Here is a 21,257-nt window from a genome sequence, read left to right as displayed (position 1 = left end):
TCTGCTGTGAAAGGAGCACATTTTTAATTCAGAAACACGGAGAAACCAACAAATAAAAGAAATACATACATATTTCATTGAAGTGGTATATTCAGTGAATAAATTTTATGAAATCCTATATAGTTTAATATGTGAAGTTTAACTGCATAGGCTATATTCACACGTTATTCAGTGATCACCAAAGCTAGTATGACATCATTCAGTACTCTTTTGCATCATTGTTCCTGAAATAAAGTCGTCCCTATGCTTTAAATTCAAGCTTTGCACTTTTCCCATTGCTGTGGTAACTAGTCAGCCGAGAAGCAGTCAGATTTGTGTTGCAGTGTAATCATAGGGCTGCGGTGCATACTGTAACATTCAAGGTAGATGGTCTGCAGTACTGCTGCAGGATAAATCTGTAGGGAGGGACCTGTGTAGTACTACTACCATAATATCTAATGGACCCTGTACACTATACAACTAAGACACATCCACAAGAGCTAAATTTTGCAGCCAACATGGAAGTGTCTCAAAGTAATGTATCTCCCCAACACCTATAGGTTTGGATGTGTCTGGTAAAAACTGGTAGTTTCATCTATCATAGAGGAAAGCAGATGTGGTTAGCTTGAATTCATGTTGTTTTCACTGTATTTCAATGGTGAAGAGCTATAAAAACTAAAGGTCTGACTTTTTGAAAGCTCCAGTGCAGATCTTGCAGCCAAAACGTGACTTAATACACTGCTTCTAGCAGTAGCAAGCTGAGTTAGTTGTTTGTATATTTATCCGACTACATTTACTACACGCAAGCTACATTGGCTAGATTTGCACATTTGTCATGACAAAACAGAATGGACAGTTAACTCCATAAGTGTTTACTTCTGCAGAAACGTATCACTAAATGGCTTCTTCTTTGTGTCTAGTGGTGAATTTTAGTAACTGTGTCATACATGCTTACAAAAGAGAGTGTATGTGGTGGTTTGTGCCTGCTCATACCCAAACTGCACCCAGGTTTCTCAGCAATTCTGAACATTGGGCTTTTGCTCCCAGTAGTTGACTGATATAACGGCATGCAGTAAACCTGAATCTAATCCAGAGGCAACTGGTGCATTCATGGGGGGCTGCTATACCAAAAATCAAGCAAACATCTACTAAGGTACCTCACCAGCGTATTTAAACAAAGCCTAACCAAGTTGTTGCCTAACCAAACTGTGACGGTTTTATATATTAACCATGTGTTAGAAAAGCCTTTGTTTAGAAAAAAGATCAACATTTGGGGTAAAACAATCAGTCTTTCAGGGTCACACAGGAACTGAACTGCCTCATGTGGGATCGTAATAATCAGAAAAGTTTGTTTCTGTACCATGAAGCAACCTTTTAGTGGGAACAGATTAAACTCGCTGAGCAATAAAACACAACACATCGTCGTCTGTAGCGACCAGGTTATGTATGACAAAAACACATTTGTGCAGGATAAGGATCAATAATTCAAAGCTTTCCAGTCTTTATTTATTTGTTTGAGGGTCTGTGCAGATGTCACCATGCCGTACTATTCTTTTCTTTTTGGGCCGTAACATGAAAGTTATCTTTATCGGTCATAAAACTAGTCAACTAGTCTCCACTAGTGGAGAGGGGATCACTTCCAACCCATCAGTCTTGCCAACCTGAGCACCACTGTTACATTAAAACAGTTTTAACAACGCCTATTGCAAAAAAAAAAAGAAGCAATTCTGTACTCTGGGAAACAGACTGTAAAACTAATATATGTAAGTTTAAATGCTCTGTATAGCACCTTTCTAGTCTTTGCGACCACTCAAAGTGCTTTAACACTACATTCACCACTCACACACACTGGAGGAACAGCCACCAGGGGCAATTCGGAGTTCAGTATCGTGCCCAAAGACACTTTGACATACAGCCTGGAGGAGCTGGGGATTGAACCACCAATCTTGATTAACGGGCTACTACCTGAGCCACTTCCACCACATGTGGAAGCTATATATGAACTTCCACATGTGTAGTACACCGGTCACAACAACTATCTGTAGGAGGAGAGTATAAATTACATCCTCAGCGCAACACAGACACAGAGCTTCATGAAATGTCAGAGACTTTGTATCTGTATGTGTGAATGCAGCTAAGTCTTTTATCCTTTTAAAAATCCCAGTGAGCTGCAGTGGACCCAATGAACAAGATTTTCACTTGATTTCTCTTGATGTAAAAGTATAGAACATGTTTCTTACTTCTGAAACGGGCCAAGGTCTATGTTAATAATTTAAAGCGGTGAAAGACATAGAAGCCTTTAACATCAATCTATAACTCTCCGCAAGATTTTAGAAGTCTTCTTAGTCCCTTACCTCCCACTATCTCTTCTTTTCTTTCTCTCATAGAATAGATATCCACAATGAATTATTAAAGCACTTTAAATTCTGCTACAGCTTCTATATTACTTAAGCTGTGCAAAGACACTATGCATTATAGATCAGCCTACTGAGATGAATATTATTCACTTTCAATCAGAGCCATTTCCTGACATCTTTTAAGCAGATGTTTTCGCAAATTGCCCTGGTTTGTTTCTGAGCCCTCAAGGACCAAGCCTGCGCTTTTTGGGAATGGGGAGATGTACAGCGATGATTACGTTGTGAAACTTCAGCTGTGCCCAGGTCTAGTAAAAGCCAGTGATTTGTGGATCTGTCAAACGTTTTGGATATTGTGCCATTTTATATCTCGTGCCAAGGGGTGCGCCAAGCAATAAGCTGCACATAAAATAATTTATTGTTCTTATTTTATACTTCATGACTTTTATACACTTCAGTAGTTCTTGCTTTTTGGTAATGCTCGCTCCTCACTAAAGTCAATAGAGGCAGTGTCCTCAAGAAATTTGTTTTAACCGCTGCTGTGTGACTACCATTTTGGAATTAGCAAGTAAAGAAGAGGCTTTTGTGTCAGTATGGCGTGTGCCTTCAGGAGCCACGTAAAGCGCGGTGGCCATATGCTGGTGAGAGTGCTTGGGAGGGGGATGCTATATAACGTGCCATCCCAGATTCACAGGGGGCTTGAGAAGCAAACACATTCTTCCTTCTGACTTAGTCTGTGTGATGCAGAGGTATAGCAGAAGTGAGAGGAAAGCAAGTGTGGAAGGGGATAATGATGATGGCTCCCATTTTTCTCTGTCCCCTCCAATTGTGTGTTGTCCCTGCTGTCCTGAGACCCAGCACAGCTGCTGATGTGTGAATGTGTGTAGGATGAAGAGGCTCATCGTAAGCTGTGAAAATTGTGACGGATTAATGTCTTAAAAGGTCATTCAGAACATGCTGTACCTGTTGAATGCTTCACAAAACAAAGACTACTTTAGAATTATATTATACTTTCCAACTTATTTGTCCTTGATACTCTTCATTCAAATATTTCAGGTATGCACTTTTGATTAAGTGTCTCATCTTCATGCCAAAAGCCACAGTATAAACCATGTAATGATTTGTACATGGTTGATATATATATATATATATATATATATATATATATATATATGTATTTGTGGAACCTTTGTTGGCATTTGACTTTGCACTTGTCTTTGTCGTTTGAACCACCGATAGTCATTTGAATGAAATCTGTAGTTTGCAAAACAACAGTGGCTTGTGTTCATCAGACCTGAAAAGCAGAAGAAAATGGCAGATGAGGGAGAAGAGAGCAGCAGGCAGCTGCAGCTGGCTGATGGAGGGCTGGATGTGGCGACAGGGAGAAAAGAAAAAGTGGGAAAATAGTGAGAAAACGGAGGGGAAGAGAAGCGGGCCAGTTAAGACGTAAGCATGTCTCCTCCTAATGACAGAATTATGACACTGCTCCATCTGCCACTCAATCATAACCAGCCAATCGAAGCCGCTCTCCGATCGGCACCGGTTCCAGTAGGCACTCCCATCTGTACTCACCACAGAATTAAGGATGTAATCAAATGCTCAGATGTCAAGGAGACGGGGAGAGTTAGAACTTGGGCTCAGGTTTTATCACATCCCCAGCATGTGTGGCAAGCAATACTGCTTGTGGTAATTTGATTTGTGCTCCAATATTGATGCAGAATGGAAGTGAGGAGGGATGGCGCTTTTTTCCTTATGTCTGTTGTATTCAGATGTCTTACACTGATCAGGAATTTTAATTTTGAGCCACGCCGCCTCTTCTCTCTCTCAAACCACTTGCTAGAGAAAGCAGTCACATCCTGATCAAAATCTGGCACGTCTGTCTGGGTTTTGCTTCCTGTGCTTCTGCCAAGACTATAAAATGTGTGTGACCGGCTGAGTGTGTGTGTGGCTTTTGTGTCCTTCTGTTTTGGGGGAAGTGTTTGCATTTTCCACGGATCAAATCACAACTTTCTAAGTTCCTGATGCAATTCAATGGAATTATTTCTCCTTTTGATTCATTTGTGGCTTTTCTTTGCCACCATGTCTGTACATGTGGAAGCCATCTGACAACGTGCTGCCATTGCTCTTTCCCTCTGTATGTCTTCTCTTACCTTCTCTTCTTCACCTTTTTTTTTGTCTTCCTCTGTCATAAAAATTGTGCCACTGTCTTTTGGCTGCCTGAGCTGGAAGAGGCTGGGGTGGGGGTATTTGAATGATTTGGTATGCAGCGACAGCACCGTTCTGTTTCAGTGCAGGAGTCTTTGCCTTATCTCCTTAATGGATTATGAGCAAGTGAACAAAAACAGAGGGAGGCAGAGTGAGAATGATTGGACTCCCTGTAAAGGGCCAGCAGGAAACGGACTGCAGCCAGATAAATAAAATACTTTGCCTGTACATTTCCTTTGCCCCTGAATCACAGATGTTATTAAGAAAGAGGACAATACAAACAGCTTGTAGTCAAGAGTCATTTTCTTCTGTAGTCTTTGTATTCTGATTTTCCTGCTCCCGGGTGGTGGTATTGATGTGTTTTGTGCATTCTCGTTGCAGATTAACAGATAGTTTTAGCTCGTCTGCGGCTGTGTGATAATTTGTTTTCTGAGACATTACTATCATACACTATCTTTCTCTTGTTTGTTTGCAAGAAAAAAGAAGTCAGCAACTGAATGTTTAAGCGACCTGAGCTGTCAAGCATCTTAAGCGAGTCCATGATCTAAATGTCAATGCACAGACCTCACAGAGTCAAACCCCACCACATTTGCTGTGCATGGAAGCTGAAGCTTTAGCAATGATTGGCTGTGCTTTAACAGCTGTCTCTCCTTTTTTGCTGCTGCTGGAGTTCTGAAATCAGTATTTTAGCACATCCTTGATTCAAGAGGATAAGTGAAAGGCTGTAATGAGTCATCATAGCTCTGCTTCTGAATGATAACCATTTCTAGTGTTCTGCATAGCTTCTATCTAAGACTTGTTGATTTGATCACCATCAGCTGCAGCAAACATTGGGATATGTACTGAACTCTGCATCACAAGCAGCAAAACATCAATTCACATGTTTAATAGCTAATTCTATTGCTAAATGTTCATGAACTGCAGCCATCAGTTACATTAAAATATTCAAGTCTAAAGTGAGTTTTAGGTAGAGAATAGATGGATTTCTTTGCATGTTAGTCTCATGCATGCGAAAGACAGAAGTAAAGCGCAACACTCCAAGGCTGCAAAACTGCACTTCCCTGATGCTGACGGCTTATTTAGACTGAGCTGTTTGCTGGCAGTGCCAAGAGTCTTATGTTTGAAACGGTATTGATCAAGAAGAGACAGGTTGGCTTGAAAAGATTTTAGGGCTTCTAGTGCAACGGACATAATGCCGTTGATGTTTTGTGCAGCCTTGGGTTAAATCCAATTTGGTTTTGCCGTTCAGTTTATTTGGGAATAGACCTCGCTTTTGGTCATAGTTAAGACCATGCTTCTTCTAGTTATATCTTCCTGTTTTAAGGTTGGCTTCCAAGAATGATTTCCACAACAAGACACGCTGATGTGAACAGACAGGCATTTTTTTCTTTGATGATCACCTGTACAATATTCTTCCCAAGCAGGTGCTGTATGGAGGCTGAATGTAATAGAAACACAAAGCTGTTATGTATGCCATGTTATGCTACTTTATGTACACATGTAAACACTGCTGCTTAACCAGTATTTAGGAGTCTCACAGTCTAGACAGGAGTGTGCACGTTAACACACACAGTTTTGCGACACAGACTACCTCTGGTGGTACAACTAAGTCTCTCAGAGACAGTAAGGTCCTCCCATTCTGATTTTACTATTCTTACTCCAGTCAGCTGAAGGAATTATCTTCGACAGGTGGGAACTGTTCAGCCTGTTGCTTCTTTTAGTCGCAGTTTTGAAAGTGTGGTTGCTATTGCTGCGACTGGATCGGCTACAGTGGTGTTGTAACCAGAGACCTGAGATATTTTCATGATGATGGTAAGGTGCCACTTGCATTATTTTGAGAAATCAGGACTTGAAGTCATTGAAGTCATACTATTGTGAATGCGGATTGTTACAGTATGTCAAATGGTTTGCTCGGTTCAGTGGCCTAATTCAGAAGTTACTTAATGTACCTTTACTATTGTTCACCAACTCTAGCAGGACCTCATTGTGGATCTTGCTCTTTTTCAAAAAGTGATCTGCAGTTTTGGAAAGATGTGTGCACTATAACCTACAGTAAGCTTAATAAATATGTTGGGTTGTGGTGCTTTATACTCACGGCTGTGTTGGAATAATCTTGGCTTTGGGTTTTTACTGGCAACACAAAAACAGTTTATCCTGTAGCGTTTTTCCAGGTATATATCTCTGACCCTATCTGTTTGACACCTTGCAGAGCTCAGATTCTCTTTTTATGATTTCAGTACTGTAAGAAACGAGAAATGCAGTTCAAGCCTTTTCTGCCAAACAGTTCTCTGTGTGTTCCATAAGTACTCCAGAGGAAAAAAAAGCATTTGTGAGAGCAATAGCCTTCGGGTGGTTGCGCCAAATGAAAATGCTTTTTTTTCTAAACCCCCCACACCTCACTCAAGAAGTGTTTGCTTGTTTTCTGTTACTATTCTCTCTCTCTCTCTCTCTCTCTCTCTCTCTCGATCTCTCTCTCTCTATCTCTCTTTCTCGTTTTTTACCTTTGATTTGAACTCTGACATCCAAGTCTGCCCCAGGATGTCTGTCACAAACTGCAGTCCAACGTTGTGACAATGCTTTTTTTCTTCCCGTGCCTTTTATGACCTTCTTTTCTTCCTCTTTCTGTTCTTTTTTTCTGTTTTTTCCCTTTCAAGGTCTGGCGCACCTGACGTTAAACGACCAAGGTATGGGTTCATTCCTTTTTTATTTTGGTTCAGTTTTTTTAGAGGAACTGACTCAGCCTCTATGCCCCCAACCCCTCGAAACTGCCGCTTTCCCTCACAATTTCCTCCTCCGCTTTTACCTTCTCTCTGTGCCATGTCCCTCCATTTCTTCCCAAATCCACCCTTGTCTTTTTAACCCTTTGCAACATCCCCTGTTGCTGCCCCCTTCTTCCTCTCCTTCCACATCTCTTCTTTATTTTGGGGTTTTGACTCTTGCTTCTCCTCCCTCTCCCTGCCGCCATGTCTTTGTGCTTTTCTGTGACCTCCACCAATGTGTGTCCCACCCCTTGTCCTGTCCTATGGCTCACGTCCTGGACCTTCACCTCTGACCACCTTTGACCCCGGCGACCTGACCCAGGGGCTGAAGGTAACACTTTTCTGCTATCCCTTCTGCTTGGGTTTAAACAAAACAAAACAAAACAAAAAAAAAAAATTAAACTGCTGATTCTATTGGAAATGTGTTTGCTGGTCAAAGTTACAAAAGCAAAATGTGTCCAGACTCCCATTCCAAGGTGAAATTGTTGTCGAATGTGCAGAGTTTCTCATCACCACTCTGCTGACATTCCCATTGTTTGGCATTCTGATGTTTTTAAAGGGCTCCAGTTGAAGTTCTTAAATGATGTGTTAGACTTATGATAAAATGTGCTTGCAATTGCTTTGATGTTGCTATGAACACTGGATGTTGTTTATGATGCAATGTACACTTACTGCACAAATACATGTTGCACCACAACGTTTTAATCTTTGCAATATTACACTTCTCTCTATCCCTCCGACTTTATTCTCCTCCTCCTCTGACCTTTTGTGCATCTGACATATTTTCTTCACTATGTTGCGCATGCTGTCTAAGCTTTTCAGTCCAATAAATCCACAAAATAAACTCAGAAAATGTCAAGAAAGGCAATATAGAAAAATACAACCGCACACCTTCTGAATTCATGTTTATCTCTTTTACTGAACTAATCGCCTTATTAATTCACTGTAAAACACAAAAACAAAATAGAACCCCAAACCTTTGTGGTTAGTCTTTCCACTGTTCCAGCGATCACTAACTCTGGTTTGGTCAAAATAAACCCTTAATTCTCTTCATGCTGTCGCTGCAGCTCTGATGTCCCTGTCTTCAAACTGGTCTCAGTCAGTCTCAGAGATTGTGTTCAGTCCCAGTCCAGCTATAAATCTGGAATAGTTAGCAACACGCCTAACGAGGCTAAATTGCTAATGGCACTTTGCAGCATTTATGACCTGATATGTGAAATGTTATCCCCCTTGGTTTTCTGGAGTATGAATTTGAGATGTTGTCTCAATTCTTACACATTGTGCCTTTAAATCATCAGCAACAGATTTTTTATGTAAACAATCCATGTCAATTTGTGTAGTCTTGCAGCCAAAATAAAATTCAGACTACACACCAAGCTTCAGTCTGACTCTCACAGTTATGTTCTCCTTATTCTCTGACCTTTCTCTGCCCCGCTGGCCTCCCAATGAGGACTGTCCATAGAAGAAAGTGTGAAAGCAAAGTTCACAAGAGAGAAAGGAAGTGAACAAGTGCTGCATCCAATGAATAATCTGACCTTTACTGGTGTGGAGAGAGCTTCCTCTCTTCTGCCATTGTAGTTTGTGATCAGGGGTGTTGGACTAGGGGGGAGGAAAGGGCACTGAGTATGCATGGCCCTCATGTGTGGAGGGCCCGCAAAGATACTACAATAAATAGCTGTTGATGCGCAGAGGGGCCCATAGAGAATGCTTAGGTACAGGGCCCAGATTTTATGTACGACGCCCCTGTGTTTATCATCTGAAGATACTAGATGGGAAAAGCTCATGTTTCACTGGCAAATTCAGCAAGTGATGCATCTTGGTTTTAAAAGACCACTCTGACTTTTAGTGAAGCCTGTTGAACCAGCCCGTTCTCATTCTGAGGGCATCAAATACCTACAATTTTCCACATCCTTCTGCGTCTGGTACCAACACACATGGCAGCCTTTAGTGTCATAGTCCAATGGACTTTCACACAGGAGGCTGGTGTTCATTTCCTGTGTTAAACAAAAAGTCCAAATTGATTCTTTTTATTTATGTTATGTACCGTGGTTATTTTTGCCCAAACCATGATCTCTTCTTAGACCTAACCAGGTAGTTTTGGTGCCTAAAACCAAACCAAATTTCCAAGTTAACCACTAGTTTTATTTTGAAACTCTAACCAGATGTTGCATATTTATTCTTTGTAACCTGACCGTGGAGCCCTACACGTGCAAAAACAACGCTAAAGGGTACACAGGGTGTTAAAATGTGACGCCAATGTGTTGATCAGGTGTCCATAAGTGACGAGTCAGGAATGACAACGGGTTGGTTGAACCATATGTCACCTTACCTAGTATCAGTGTTGGGAGTAAAGCATTACAAAAGTAACACAATTACAGTAATGGATTGCTTCTTGCTGTAACGCAGTAATATAAGGCATTACTACTAAAATTTCAGTAATATTATACCTGTAACAATCTCAGTAAATCGCATTACAATGCATTTTACTTTTTTAATAATTCACCAACTGTGAAACATTTCAGCGGCAGAAAAGAACTCGGCGAGTAAAAGAGTAATGTTATTTCCCGTTGCTGAAATTTGATGGTTGAGATTGTAGGCAGTGTGCAAACTATGGGGAAGCCAAGGGGAGCTCCTCTTAATTACACAGTAGCTCCCCTGAAAACATGATTTGAGAAATTTTGGGGTGGTCTCTAAAACAGTAACCTCATGGATCATGCGTAAAAGAATTCTATACATGTTTAATGGTTTGTTTTCATGATTAGGGCTGTTGTCATTGAATCCTGTCTGATCCTGTCGGAGTGCCGTGCGATTTAAATAATCAAGTTACGCTGCTGTACCTTGTGCCTTAATGCGCACAGGGTCTTGCTTACTGGGATGACAATTAATCCTATTTCACCCATCCACAACCCCATGTTCTATTAATCAGAATGTTAATTTTTATGACAAAGACCCACCCGATCCACGGACATAACTGCGATCTGCACATCACTAAACCCCACCTACGCAGTCACATCTTACTATCTGAATAATGCACCTATTAAATAACAGTGAAAGTAACTCAAAAGTAACAAAAGTAGGGTAAATCATTACTATTTAGACACAGTAATAATGATATTATAGTAGTAATATTGTAAAGTGTGTTTGAGTGTCCTGAAAAGCACTATAGAAATGAAAATGTATTATTATTATTGAAACTTGACTAATTACTCAAAACCAACTGTATCTAGTAATTTATACTGTATTACATTTTGGAAGTAACTTGCCCAACACTGCCCACTGGTGAGAACTACCACAGATATCACCTGTGGTTTGTTCATTTCTTTTATATTCATATTGTGATTTTTGCTTCACAAAAAGTGGAGGACAATAATATATAATTTATATTAATTAATTAATTAAATAGGTTCAATAGAAAACTGAAAATAGACCTTAATTACTGCTGTGATACAATAAGATAACTGCAGCAGCAGGATCAAAGTCACCTAGCATCATTACACTCCAGTCACATGCGTTAAATGATTTGCATTTAGAAGATAAATTTGCTCTATCACTTCCAAGCTCCACGGTTGTCAGATCTACCACTGCAGGTGAAATGGTCCCTTAAATATTCGTAGTTACAATAGCTATTTTTTGTGTACAAGTGTCCTTAAGTCTCTGTCTTTAACTTTAATGACAAGTGTAAAACTTGTCTGATAAAAGACAAAGCTAGACCAAATGAGTATGATCCCAGTGATTAGTGTCTCCAGCTATGACATTTGAGTCACACCTTTAATTTACACAAGGGCATAAGATTAGACAAACTATAGATTAGACATCTATAGTTTTTTGTTCAGTTTAAATAAGTACTATATGATTCAGAAAAAATTTTTTGAATGAAACTGTGAAGTTTTATGCTAACCATTAACAGTAGTTCCTGAACACCAAGCAGTAAATATCATAAGAGTGGCTTTACATTCAGTAACAGACGTAGGGATCAATAAATAGATTAGTCAATTGCCAAAAAAATTTGCAACCATTTTCATCAGTAATCATGTTTCAAACAAAAAATTGTGATTAACGTGATGGTACGATTTTAAGATTTGCTGCTTTTCTCTATTTCACATCATTATAAATTGAATTTCTTCAGCTTTTGGACTGTTGGATAGTACAAATTTGAAGACAGCACCTCAGGCTCTGGGAAATTATGATGGACTTTCCATCCATCCATCCATCGTCAACCGCTTATCCTGCGTACAGGGTCGCGGGGGCGCTGGAGCCAATCCCAGCTGACATCGGGCGCAAGGCGGGGTACACCCTGGACAGGTCGCCAGTCCATCGCAGGGCCACACATAGACGAACAACCACTCACGCTCACACTCACACCTAAGGACAATTTAGGGTAGGCGACAGTGCTAACCACCGCACCACCGTGCCGCCCGTGATGGACTTTCTTTTGTTGATATTTTTGTTTTATAGACCAAAACATGAATATATGTATTTACATTTCATTTAGCTGACGCTTTTAACCCAAGCAACTTACAATTGCTAATTATGTCGGAGGTCGCACGCCTCTGGAGCGGCTAGGGGTTAAGTGTCTCGCTCAGGGACACAATGGTAGATGTGTTACAGTGGAGAATTGAACCCAGGTCTCTCACACTAAAGGGAGGCGTCTTGTCCACTGCGCCATCGCCATCCCGCAATTTGTTTGTCAAGGAAATTATGGGAAGATTAATTTGTGCAGCCCTATAGAATTTTTGCATCCCTTAAGTTAGAATGTACTCTGGCAAGTATTTTGGGGGGGCACAGGGATGTTCATATATTTTAAGACCAAACCTCGAGTGGCTGTTTTCCCCTAATCCTGTGACCAGGGTCCAACTGGGAACAAAATTCAGCCCTGGAAATCTTCATCTGGACTGGCCCTACCTCTACATTTTTCCACCCACATTGCTGGTGGTGGCCTTGAAGCCCTCTAGGTGGGTGAGCCCATCTGGCATTTGTGCAATAAAAGGTGAGAGATAGATGACATCAGGTCAGTTGTCCTGTTACTCACTGGTACAAAGATGTCAGTTTAGTTCAGTTAGCATCATTTTTAACAGACTGTTACAAAGAAGCACGCATTAATGTGTTGGTTTTTTTTTACATCTGGCTTTTTGGTAAGTCAGACATATTTAAAACGCTTCTCCCAGGAGAAAACTCTCAATGATTGCATAGTACTCACTTTTTAAGTATCATCGAGCAAGATGTTTACCAGTTCATTGCCCCTGTATGGCTCAACACAAAGGCAGAGTCTATTTCTCTATTCCCTGCAGACATTCACTGCCAGCAGCAGATGAATCATAACCATAATCCCTTCATCTCTATGCAGCCTCTACTCTGCCTCCATATACGATCTCCCGCAACCTGCTGCCATTTACTGTAACCCTGATTCCTGTCTGTAGTCCATCCCCACACAGGCTGACTGTGTACTCCTGCCACACACTTGTAGCAAGATGGACACACAAGATAACAGAACAAACCAGAAGAATGGGAAATCTGACATTAGACCATCCATCATCTCCCCCGAGACACGCCCTGATGTCAACATCAGACATTCGAGCTCTGACCCGCCATGTCTAGGTCAGAGCTGTGCATTTCCTGTCACCTCGGCCCTCACAAGCAGCAGGATATAAACTTGAAAGGTGGCTGAAAGGGAATGTTTCAAAACTTTTTTTTAAAAAAGAGAGAGAATGTGGGATTGTGGACGATATGGTGAGGAAAATAAACTGTAGAATAAATAGAATCTTTCACACACACCTGAGCTGCTTTAACATCCATGTCACAGCCTGCAAGCTACTTTCCTTTGTCTCTTATACATAATTTTCTCAAAAATTGTAAGACTAAATCTTCGAATAGGCCACAGGCGTTCAGAGGTCTAACACATCATTCTGTTTGGAGATAAAATGAAACAACTACTGTACAGGTATCAATATGTATTTTTTCTTTTTTTCTTTGGGGCTAATATTCGCGAGATAAATAAAGGCTACAGAATGAATGAACAAACAAAACACAAGGTAAATTGGATGAGGGATAGAAGCCATATTATCACAGTTCAAAGTGAAGTATCTGAATACAGTTTCATCAAACAATGCCTAGCCAGTCCTTTATATAGATCAGCCAGAATTAATGCTGTAGTTTACAATGGACAGGCTCAGAAAACACCTTAAAAAAGAAAAATCAATATACCTATTTGGTAAAGGCAAGAATGTGTGACATGTTAGTGAAATAAATGATTTTTACTGGAGGATTTAGGCACCTCTCGGCTTCCCAGACATCAACTTTTCTAAAAGCAGTGTTTTTATGTGGGTGCACATGTATGTGTCTACGCGTGTCAGGATAGCTATGTTTTTAATAAAAGGTTTTGGTCAATGTTAACGATCAGAGGCAGGTGCCTCAGCCATCACATAACCAGGCCAAGAAAATCAATGTCAGTCTCCTCTCAAACCCAGGGCTGTCCTTCACAGCTGTAGGAAGGACAAACCCCAGGCTTCAGAAACTGCTGATCTTTATCTGTCCGTCTGTAAGACTGCTACCAACCCCACACATCGGGACGCATGCTTGGAAACCAACAAATTCCATTTAACAATAATAGTGATTATCATTTAAGAGAAGCTTTGACAGACATGAACAATGTGTGAACAATAATTATTACCAACAAAAGTAATTGTAATAGTCTACATTTTTTTGGATAAACAACTTTTGCATCCAAAGAACAAATACTATAATTTTAATCGACAAATGCAAGAGAGCATTTTTCCGGCATTGCCCTCAGCTCTCTCCAACACTAACACTTCACTACACACACTTAAATATTAATCTTGAAATAAAATTATTCCAGTCAACCATCATGAAAAATTTTCAGGCAAGGTAAAACAAATGCATTCAATATTTATTGCCTCCAAAAATGACTACCTGGTACTAATGACAATTTTCTACAGTTAATGGAAAGGAGGACTTCCAACAAAAAAAAAAGATATTTTGTTATTTACCCAGGTGTTTCAAAGAAAAAGTAAATTATTATACAGGAGCACTTTCACAAAAGCTTATCTTGTCAGAGACTAGACTAGAACGGCTCCCCCCAGTCTGCATGTTGAAGTGTCCTCGGGCAAGACACTGAAACCCAAATTGCTCCCGGTGGCTGTAGTGTATGGATGTGTATGCGTGTTATTTCTGTTCTGATGTGCAGTTGGCACCTTAACCTCTGCCATCAGTGTATGAATGTGTGTGAATGGATAAATGTGAAGTAGTAAAAAGCTCTTTGAGTGGTTGCAAAGACTAGAAAAGCGCTATACAAATACAGGAGCAAAAGATAATGTGCACACATTGTGCATTTTTTAAATATATATATATATATATATATATTTTTTTTTTTTATTTATTTTTTTTTTATTTAAAGACAAGCAGTGCAAAGCCTTACAAAAATCACTTTCTATTTTAAGCTCTGAAATTGACAAAAATGAAAGAATAATCTTGAGTGGTAAGTATAGTCCAAACTCTGTTGCTACAAACTATGAGGCGTTACAGGTGTTTTTCCAGTTGTAGACACTGTCACAATCTACAACGTGTTCTGAAACATAAAGAAAATTAAGGGCTTATTTAAACATAAGTGGTTACTTACTACAGCATGAATACTTGTTCAACTTGATTGTTTATACATCAATAGAAAATAATTTCCACGTTAGGTTTAGGATGTGAGTTAAGTTAAGATCAGTTACGTAAGTTAAAAATAATTTAACGTTGACTTTAGGTTTCTGTGTTTGTTGGATCTATCCATCCGCCTTGACCCTCTCCTACGCGGGTGCTCTTTATATTATTGTTTTGTCTATGACATCTGCGTGTAAAATGACATGCTGTCTCTGTACAACATAAATCATTAAAGAATAAATGGCGTGAAATGACATGGGAAAAGCAAAAAATGCATTGTGATAACATGCAAGACATTGACCTGCCAAGTGGTTTCAGCCCTGAGCCCAGTAAATGAACATGAAATTAGGAAAATGAGGCTTGTTTGGAAATTCCAGGATTATAAAATAACTTCCTCCTTTCAATGATCATTATTGGAATGTAACCCAAAGTAATTGTTATATGTAATAGATGATATTTTGATTTTGTCTTTACACTACATGCTAACTAAAGCTGTGAATATAAAATTACGTTGGTCACCATGTACATCTTAATAATAATAACCATTAACAGTAACGATCCAATATACAGTATTCAGTATATAGCTGTTTCTGTCTCATTAATCTCAATAAATAGTAATGTCAAATGTCCATTTCATTGTGCATTGTACTGTATGTAAATATAGATGTAACCTATTCCCTTGGTACAGCCTTATCCAAGATGTGGCTCTAAACAGCTACCCTGAAGGTGTTTCAGCTTTAACAAACTACCTTAAGTAAATAAAACTGCCTTTTCTAATAATAGTAAAAAAAAATAAAAAAAGTGCAAGTCAGTGACTCTAAATTGCCAATATTTCCAGCCCCTTGGCTTTTGAATTGCAGATGCTTTTGCTCACGGACCATTTAGTTTCTGTGTGAATAAGGTCCCCTGCCGCCGCCACCACCCCCTCTTTTGGAGAGGCCAGCACCATGCATACTGGGAATCAAATTAACCAGGCCCTGGGAGATTGTCTCTTGGCAGGTTTGATGTAGATCTCCTTGGAGATACTGGAGGGAAAATGAAGGGAATATCCAGTCTGATCTGTATCTATCCTGAATGTAATAGACTAGGTCCAGGTCAAGATAGCCATCTCTGTTTAAGCTCACAGAGGGCAGTTTATGGAGTCCATGAGGCACTGTGTTTGGTCTAAGCTTTTTAAAAGAGAAGTGCAGTGGAGCTCAGTACAAGTGTAAAACCAACAAGACTTAATTCTTTATACTGTAGGCCAATACATGGCTTTCATTAAAAAGTTGATGTTGAGGTTCTGATCTCATAAGACGAATATGAAACAGTCTGATTAGTAAGTATGAGCAGGTACACCACTATCTGTATCTGTTCAAAAAATTAAATGATCTCTATCTACATCCGGACTCGGAATGGGCGGGGCTTAACCTGGACATGAGCAGGACTAACTAAACGATATTAATTTAAGCCTGAAAATGGTATTGGTTAATCAGAAGTTGCAATATTTATTAGAAAACTATTTACAGAACAGCCTCAGAATTGGGCTTCAGAGCAATGTTTTTGATTACAATAGCAAGAGAACAATTTATTTTTAAAACAGACAGATATTGACACATTTTACTCTGAAGATAATCGTGCTCATGAAAAGTGCTTTATCTGTACTGGATACTTATTTAATTTTGCCCACTGCCCTTTTTAATTAATTTTTAAGTGTAGCTGTGGAGACTGTGCTTTCTCCACTAAGCTTAAACAGTGCTATTATGCATGTGCACATGTACAAGCGATACACACCCACAGAGTGTACTGACTTATTACATTTAAGGTACCTGCAGTGTTGAAGACAAACATTGTTTTTTAATAAAAAAATTACACAGCAGTGGGGACAATTTATTTAAAAGACCATAGTAGCAATAAATTAATTGTTGCGGTGAGGACAAAATGCCAGTAACTCAAGAAAGCAAAATATAACCAATGTTTCTAACATTGAAAATTATATTTAAATTATATTCTGTGATTGATCACTTAATATAATGATTATTTTTTTATACCACCATATTATGGGCTACATTCTGACTCTAGTAATTTTGAACAAACAGGCTGACGTGACACAAAGAATCATTAGAATTATTTGTTTCTGAAATAATACATTCACATAACTACTGACTGTGCTAGAAAATTAAAAGTACTAATAGTGGAACTTCATTAGGATAATAACTTCTTGGTGACCTAGAACCGCTGAGACCACTTAGATCATCATTTAGGAAAAATGAAACTAACGTGCTCTTTTCCAGCAACACTTTGCACTTCACAGTCAAAGAGTCTTGCTGAGGGACACCTCTGCGGTGCTGTTAGTTAAGAAGAGGTGAGAACTTTCTCCTGTCACGTTCTACCAATTATTAAAATTATTTCAGACAGCAAGTGGATACTGCTGGGTCCCCGCTGGTTTACTCAAATTCTGTTATCAACCTTGCCGTAGCAACTACAGATTAAGACTGTGTTGTACCATGAAGTGATAATTCAATAAGACTAATTTTACAGCAAGTAAACACAGATTTAAACCTCATCTTCATTTTTCAACAATAAGATAACTAACTTAAAACTACATGAATGGGAAATAAATGTTTAAAATGGCCCCTGTTTTTGCTGTTTATATTAATTTAGACAAATTGCCTTACTCCATATCAGTTTTGCTAAACGTTGACATGGTTTCGGTGAGGTTATTTTCCTCTGAGAAAAATCTTGTGGTTGAATGAATCATATCAGAAAAATAAGAATCAAAATCCAGAGAGGCCAGGGACTAGACAGGGAATTCTCCGGCGGGTGGCCTGAGGGCAAAGCAGGGGGATCATAAGGTCCAGAAGGAAGACAACAGGAAAATCAGGGCTAGGGAACAGTCCGGGGGAACCACCCCAGGACACAGGGCAGGTAAGGCGCTTGGCCTAACATACAGGGCAGGGCAGAGGGGCAGAACAGTTCAGGAGGCCGACCAGGAGGTCGTTTGAGCAGGCCAGGAGGGTAACACAGTTCAGGTGGTCGTCCCGGAGGACGACCCAACAGGCCGGGCAGAACAGGGGGGCCACAGAATTCAGGAGGTCGGGCAGGAAGCCAGTGCTGAGGGCGGAACCTTTCCGGAGGTTGCCACTTGAGGCCTCAAGTGGCAGAACTGGACTGAGGACCACGGGCGAGGCGGCTGGGCTGAGGACCACCGGCCAAGTAGCTGGGCTGAGGTCCACGGGCGAGACAGCTGGGCTGGAGGCCATGGACCGGACACGAGGAGCTGGAGGCGGCCTGACCACCGACTGAGCACTAGGAACAGGAATCGGCTGGGCCACCAACGGAGCTTGTGCTGGTCGGACCACCAGCGAGGGAACAGGAGTCGGCTGGGCCACCGGCGAAGCAGGTGCCAGTCGGTCCACCGACGGGGCATGGGGAGCAGGAACCGGTCTGGCCACCGACGGAGACCTTGGAACTGGTGTCAGTCAGACCTTCGATGAGGGACCAGCAACAGGTGTCGGCAGGTGGGCAGGCTGGCTGCTAGCAGCGCTAGCAGGCCGGGGATCAGGCAGGTGGGCAGGCTGGCTAGCCGTTCTAGCAAGCCGGGGGACAGGTTGGTTGCCGACGGGTCGCTGATGGTGACCTGGTCGCCTCCGATGACCACCACGGGAACCCGAAAAGATGGCCAGGCGACTTCCCTCGAAGGAGGACTCCGGGGGAAGCCTAGCCTCCAGGCTATCAGGCCATAGGCTAGCTGCCCGTGCTGCCTCTGACTCCCTGGCCTTCATGGTCAGGTAGGCCAGGAGAGTCATAGTCCCTGAGTCCTGAGTCCTAGGTAGGGCAGGCAGGCGGACGGACAGGCTAGGCGGAGGACTAGCCACGCTAGCCGAGCAGGATACAGACAGGACAGGCGCAGGGCTAGCAGCGCTAGCCGAACAGGTAACAGGCAGGACAGGCGGAGGGCTAGCAGCGCTCGCCGGGCAGGACAGGAGGATGCTTCCCAACCTGCAACTAGCAGGCCGAGAACCCGTCCTTTGAGGGCTAGCAGCCAGGCTCTTCCAGGCAAGGGACACGATAGCTGCCTTATGGCTAACATGACTAGCCCCATACCACATATTCCTCAGCGTCAGAAGCTCCCTCAGCACGTCAGTCTGTTCCTCAGTTAGAGTGTCTGCTGGGCTCTTAATTGGTCCGGTCATTCTGTCAGGATCGCTGGGTGCGCAAAGCAGGGGAGAGCCCAAACGCATGACACTGAGAGCTGAGATTGAGTTCCAGGTTTTATTTATCCCAAGCACAACAACAGGCATGAACAGAACTCACGAGTACAGGAACTGGTACATCCAAAAGCAGGTAACAACACGACATCCGACAGGACAGGACTGACATGAGACATCCGACAGGACAGGACTGACATGAGACATCCGACAGGACAGGACTGACATGAGACATCCGACAGGACAGGACTGACATGAGACATCCGACAGGACAGGACAGGACTGACATGAGACAATGACCGGACAGGGAATGAACAGAAACACCAGACATTTATACACAGTGATTAACGAGCAGGGCGGGAGCAACACAGGTGACTGGGATCAGGGTTAACGAGGCACAGAGACAGAAGGGAAAACAGAGACTAGCAGGCAGGCAGATTACTGAGGGGGGGGAAGACAAAACACAAGAAACCCAGACACGCTCAGGACAGGATCGTGACAGATGGTGAAGGGAAGCTATTTTTAGGGAAATGATGGTATGATCAGTAAACTTAACAGTGTTGCTGGTTGCATCTGGATATTTCAGAAGTTTGACATACTGTCCATCTAAAAAAAATAAATCTTCTAAACTTTGATTTGAAATTTTAACCTCTTAATAAAGCTTCAATTATGATGTTAGTAAAGAAGAGAATGAATTTTTTAAGGTTTACATATAACCGTGCTAAATCTTCAACAAGGTTAAAGGTGCTATAAAAATTGTTCACACGGCATGATTTCGTCCAGTTAAAAATGTCGTCCTCATTGTTCATCCCAGGGGATAATCATTTAGAATTTTTCAATGACCTCTTCCACCCTGTTCAGCAGCCTGAGCATGGTGGGCTGTCTGGCTTGAAGCCTGCGAGGCTACTGCAGAGACATTAGGCCAGGATGACAGAAGTCCTCACACAGGCAGCAATTTCTCCTGACACAGCAGCAGGCTAAAATGGATGGAGCTCTACAGCAGCCTGAACCTGCTGCACACAGTCCTCACAGCTGTACAGAGAAAAGCCTGGGATGAGTAGATGTATGGGCCACTGTGGCTACAGCGTATCAAGTGCTGCTGTTCGATGCCCTTAAGGTACATACAAAGATGTATATACTAAACATCCTTCATGATGCTGATGGGAAGTAAAAAAAAAAATAATAATAATTCTAATTAACACTGTCCATCAAATAATAGCAGAAATATGAGAATCCATAGTCGAGGTCACGATGCATGAGTTCATCCCTGTTAATGACGTAATCACAATCATGAGGCTAATGCTGATTGACAGGGCTGGACTGGGGCTACCCTGCATGACCTTCAGTGGGCCCCTGGGTTGAAGCGAATGACAAGAGTGTGAGGTGTGTGACAGTCCCAGTCCCTCTGCCCCCTTCTCCGAGATTGATTGGAAGCCTGCATTGTGTTTCCCAGGCTAGTCACGCTTCGTTATTGGCAGCCTCACTTAGAGAAAGTGACAGGACGCATCATACACACAGCGAACACTCACTTTACTAGGGAATGGACGCACTCTGCTGTTCACACACACACACACACACACACATAACAAATTCCCTCACTATAGGTGTTCCATTTTAGACTATATGACACACTACCTGTGTTGCAGGTTGCTGCTTGACCACTAAAAAAACTACTCAGTTAAATCAGTCAAATTTTTTTGACTTTTTATTTCACCTTTTGAGGGAAAAAAGAGGATAACCATATATACCCCTCTATAACCCTGGAATAATTTGGTTAAGCAGAGTAGGGCTTTCCAGCACAACTTTACCTACTTCCATAGTGCATGGAGAAGGAAGAAAGGAGAAAGAAAGAGAGGTCAAAACTCTTGGCCTCCTTGATGAAGGCAACAAGCAAAAACATGTTCTAATAAAATTGTTCTTTATACTACAAGTGTTGCCGGGATTTTGACCTCTTCAGGAATAACACGTTTTCCAAGTACAAAGCCAGCAAGAACTTGAATGGCTCATGGAAACATAGCAGAAAGGGAAAAATGTTCCCATTGTAAGTTTGAATTACATTACCATTGCAATAGAGAAATGGCCTTCATTACAACTTGACAAAGGCGTGCAAA

At 41.4% G+C, this 21,257-nt stretch overlaps 1 protein-coding gene across 1 annotated transcript in view; it reads left to right on the top strand.

Annotated features, from left to right (window-relative positions):
• nrxn2b (neurexin 2b) overlaps nucleotides 1-21,257 on the top strand; it is a 578,222-nt gene that overhangs the window by 94,822 nt on the left and 462,143 nt on the right. Inside the window, exon 3 of the mRNA XM_046065329.1 lies at nucleotides 7,193-7,222. Within this exon, the coding sequence (XP_045921285.1) occupies nucleotides 7,193-7,222 (30 nt within the window). The remainder of the gene's footprint in view (nucleotides 1-7,192; nucleotides 7,223-21,257) is intronic.

The sequence above is a fragment of the Micropterus dolomieu genome, linkage group LG12 (assembly GCF_021292245.1).
Source record: "Micropterus dolomieu isolate WLL.071019.BEF.003 ecotype Adirondacks linkage group LG12, ASM2129224v1, whole genome shotgun sequence".
NCBI lineage: Eukaryota > Metazoa > Chordata > Actinopteri > Centrarchiformes > Centrarchidae > Micropterus > Micropterus dolomieu.
This window is presented reverse-complemented; position numbering and strand designations above follow the sequence as displayed.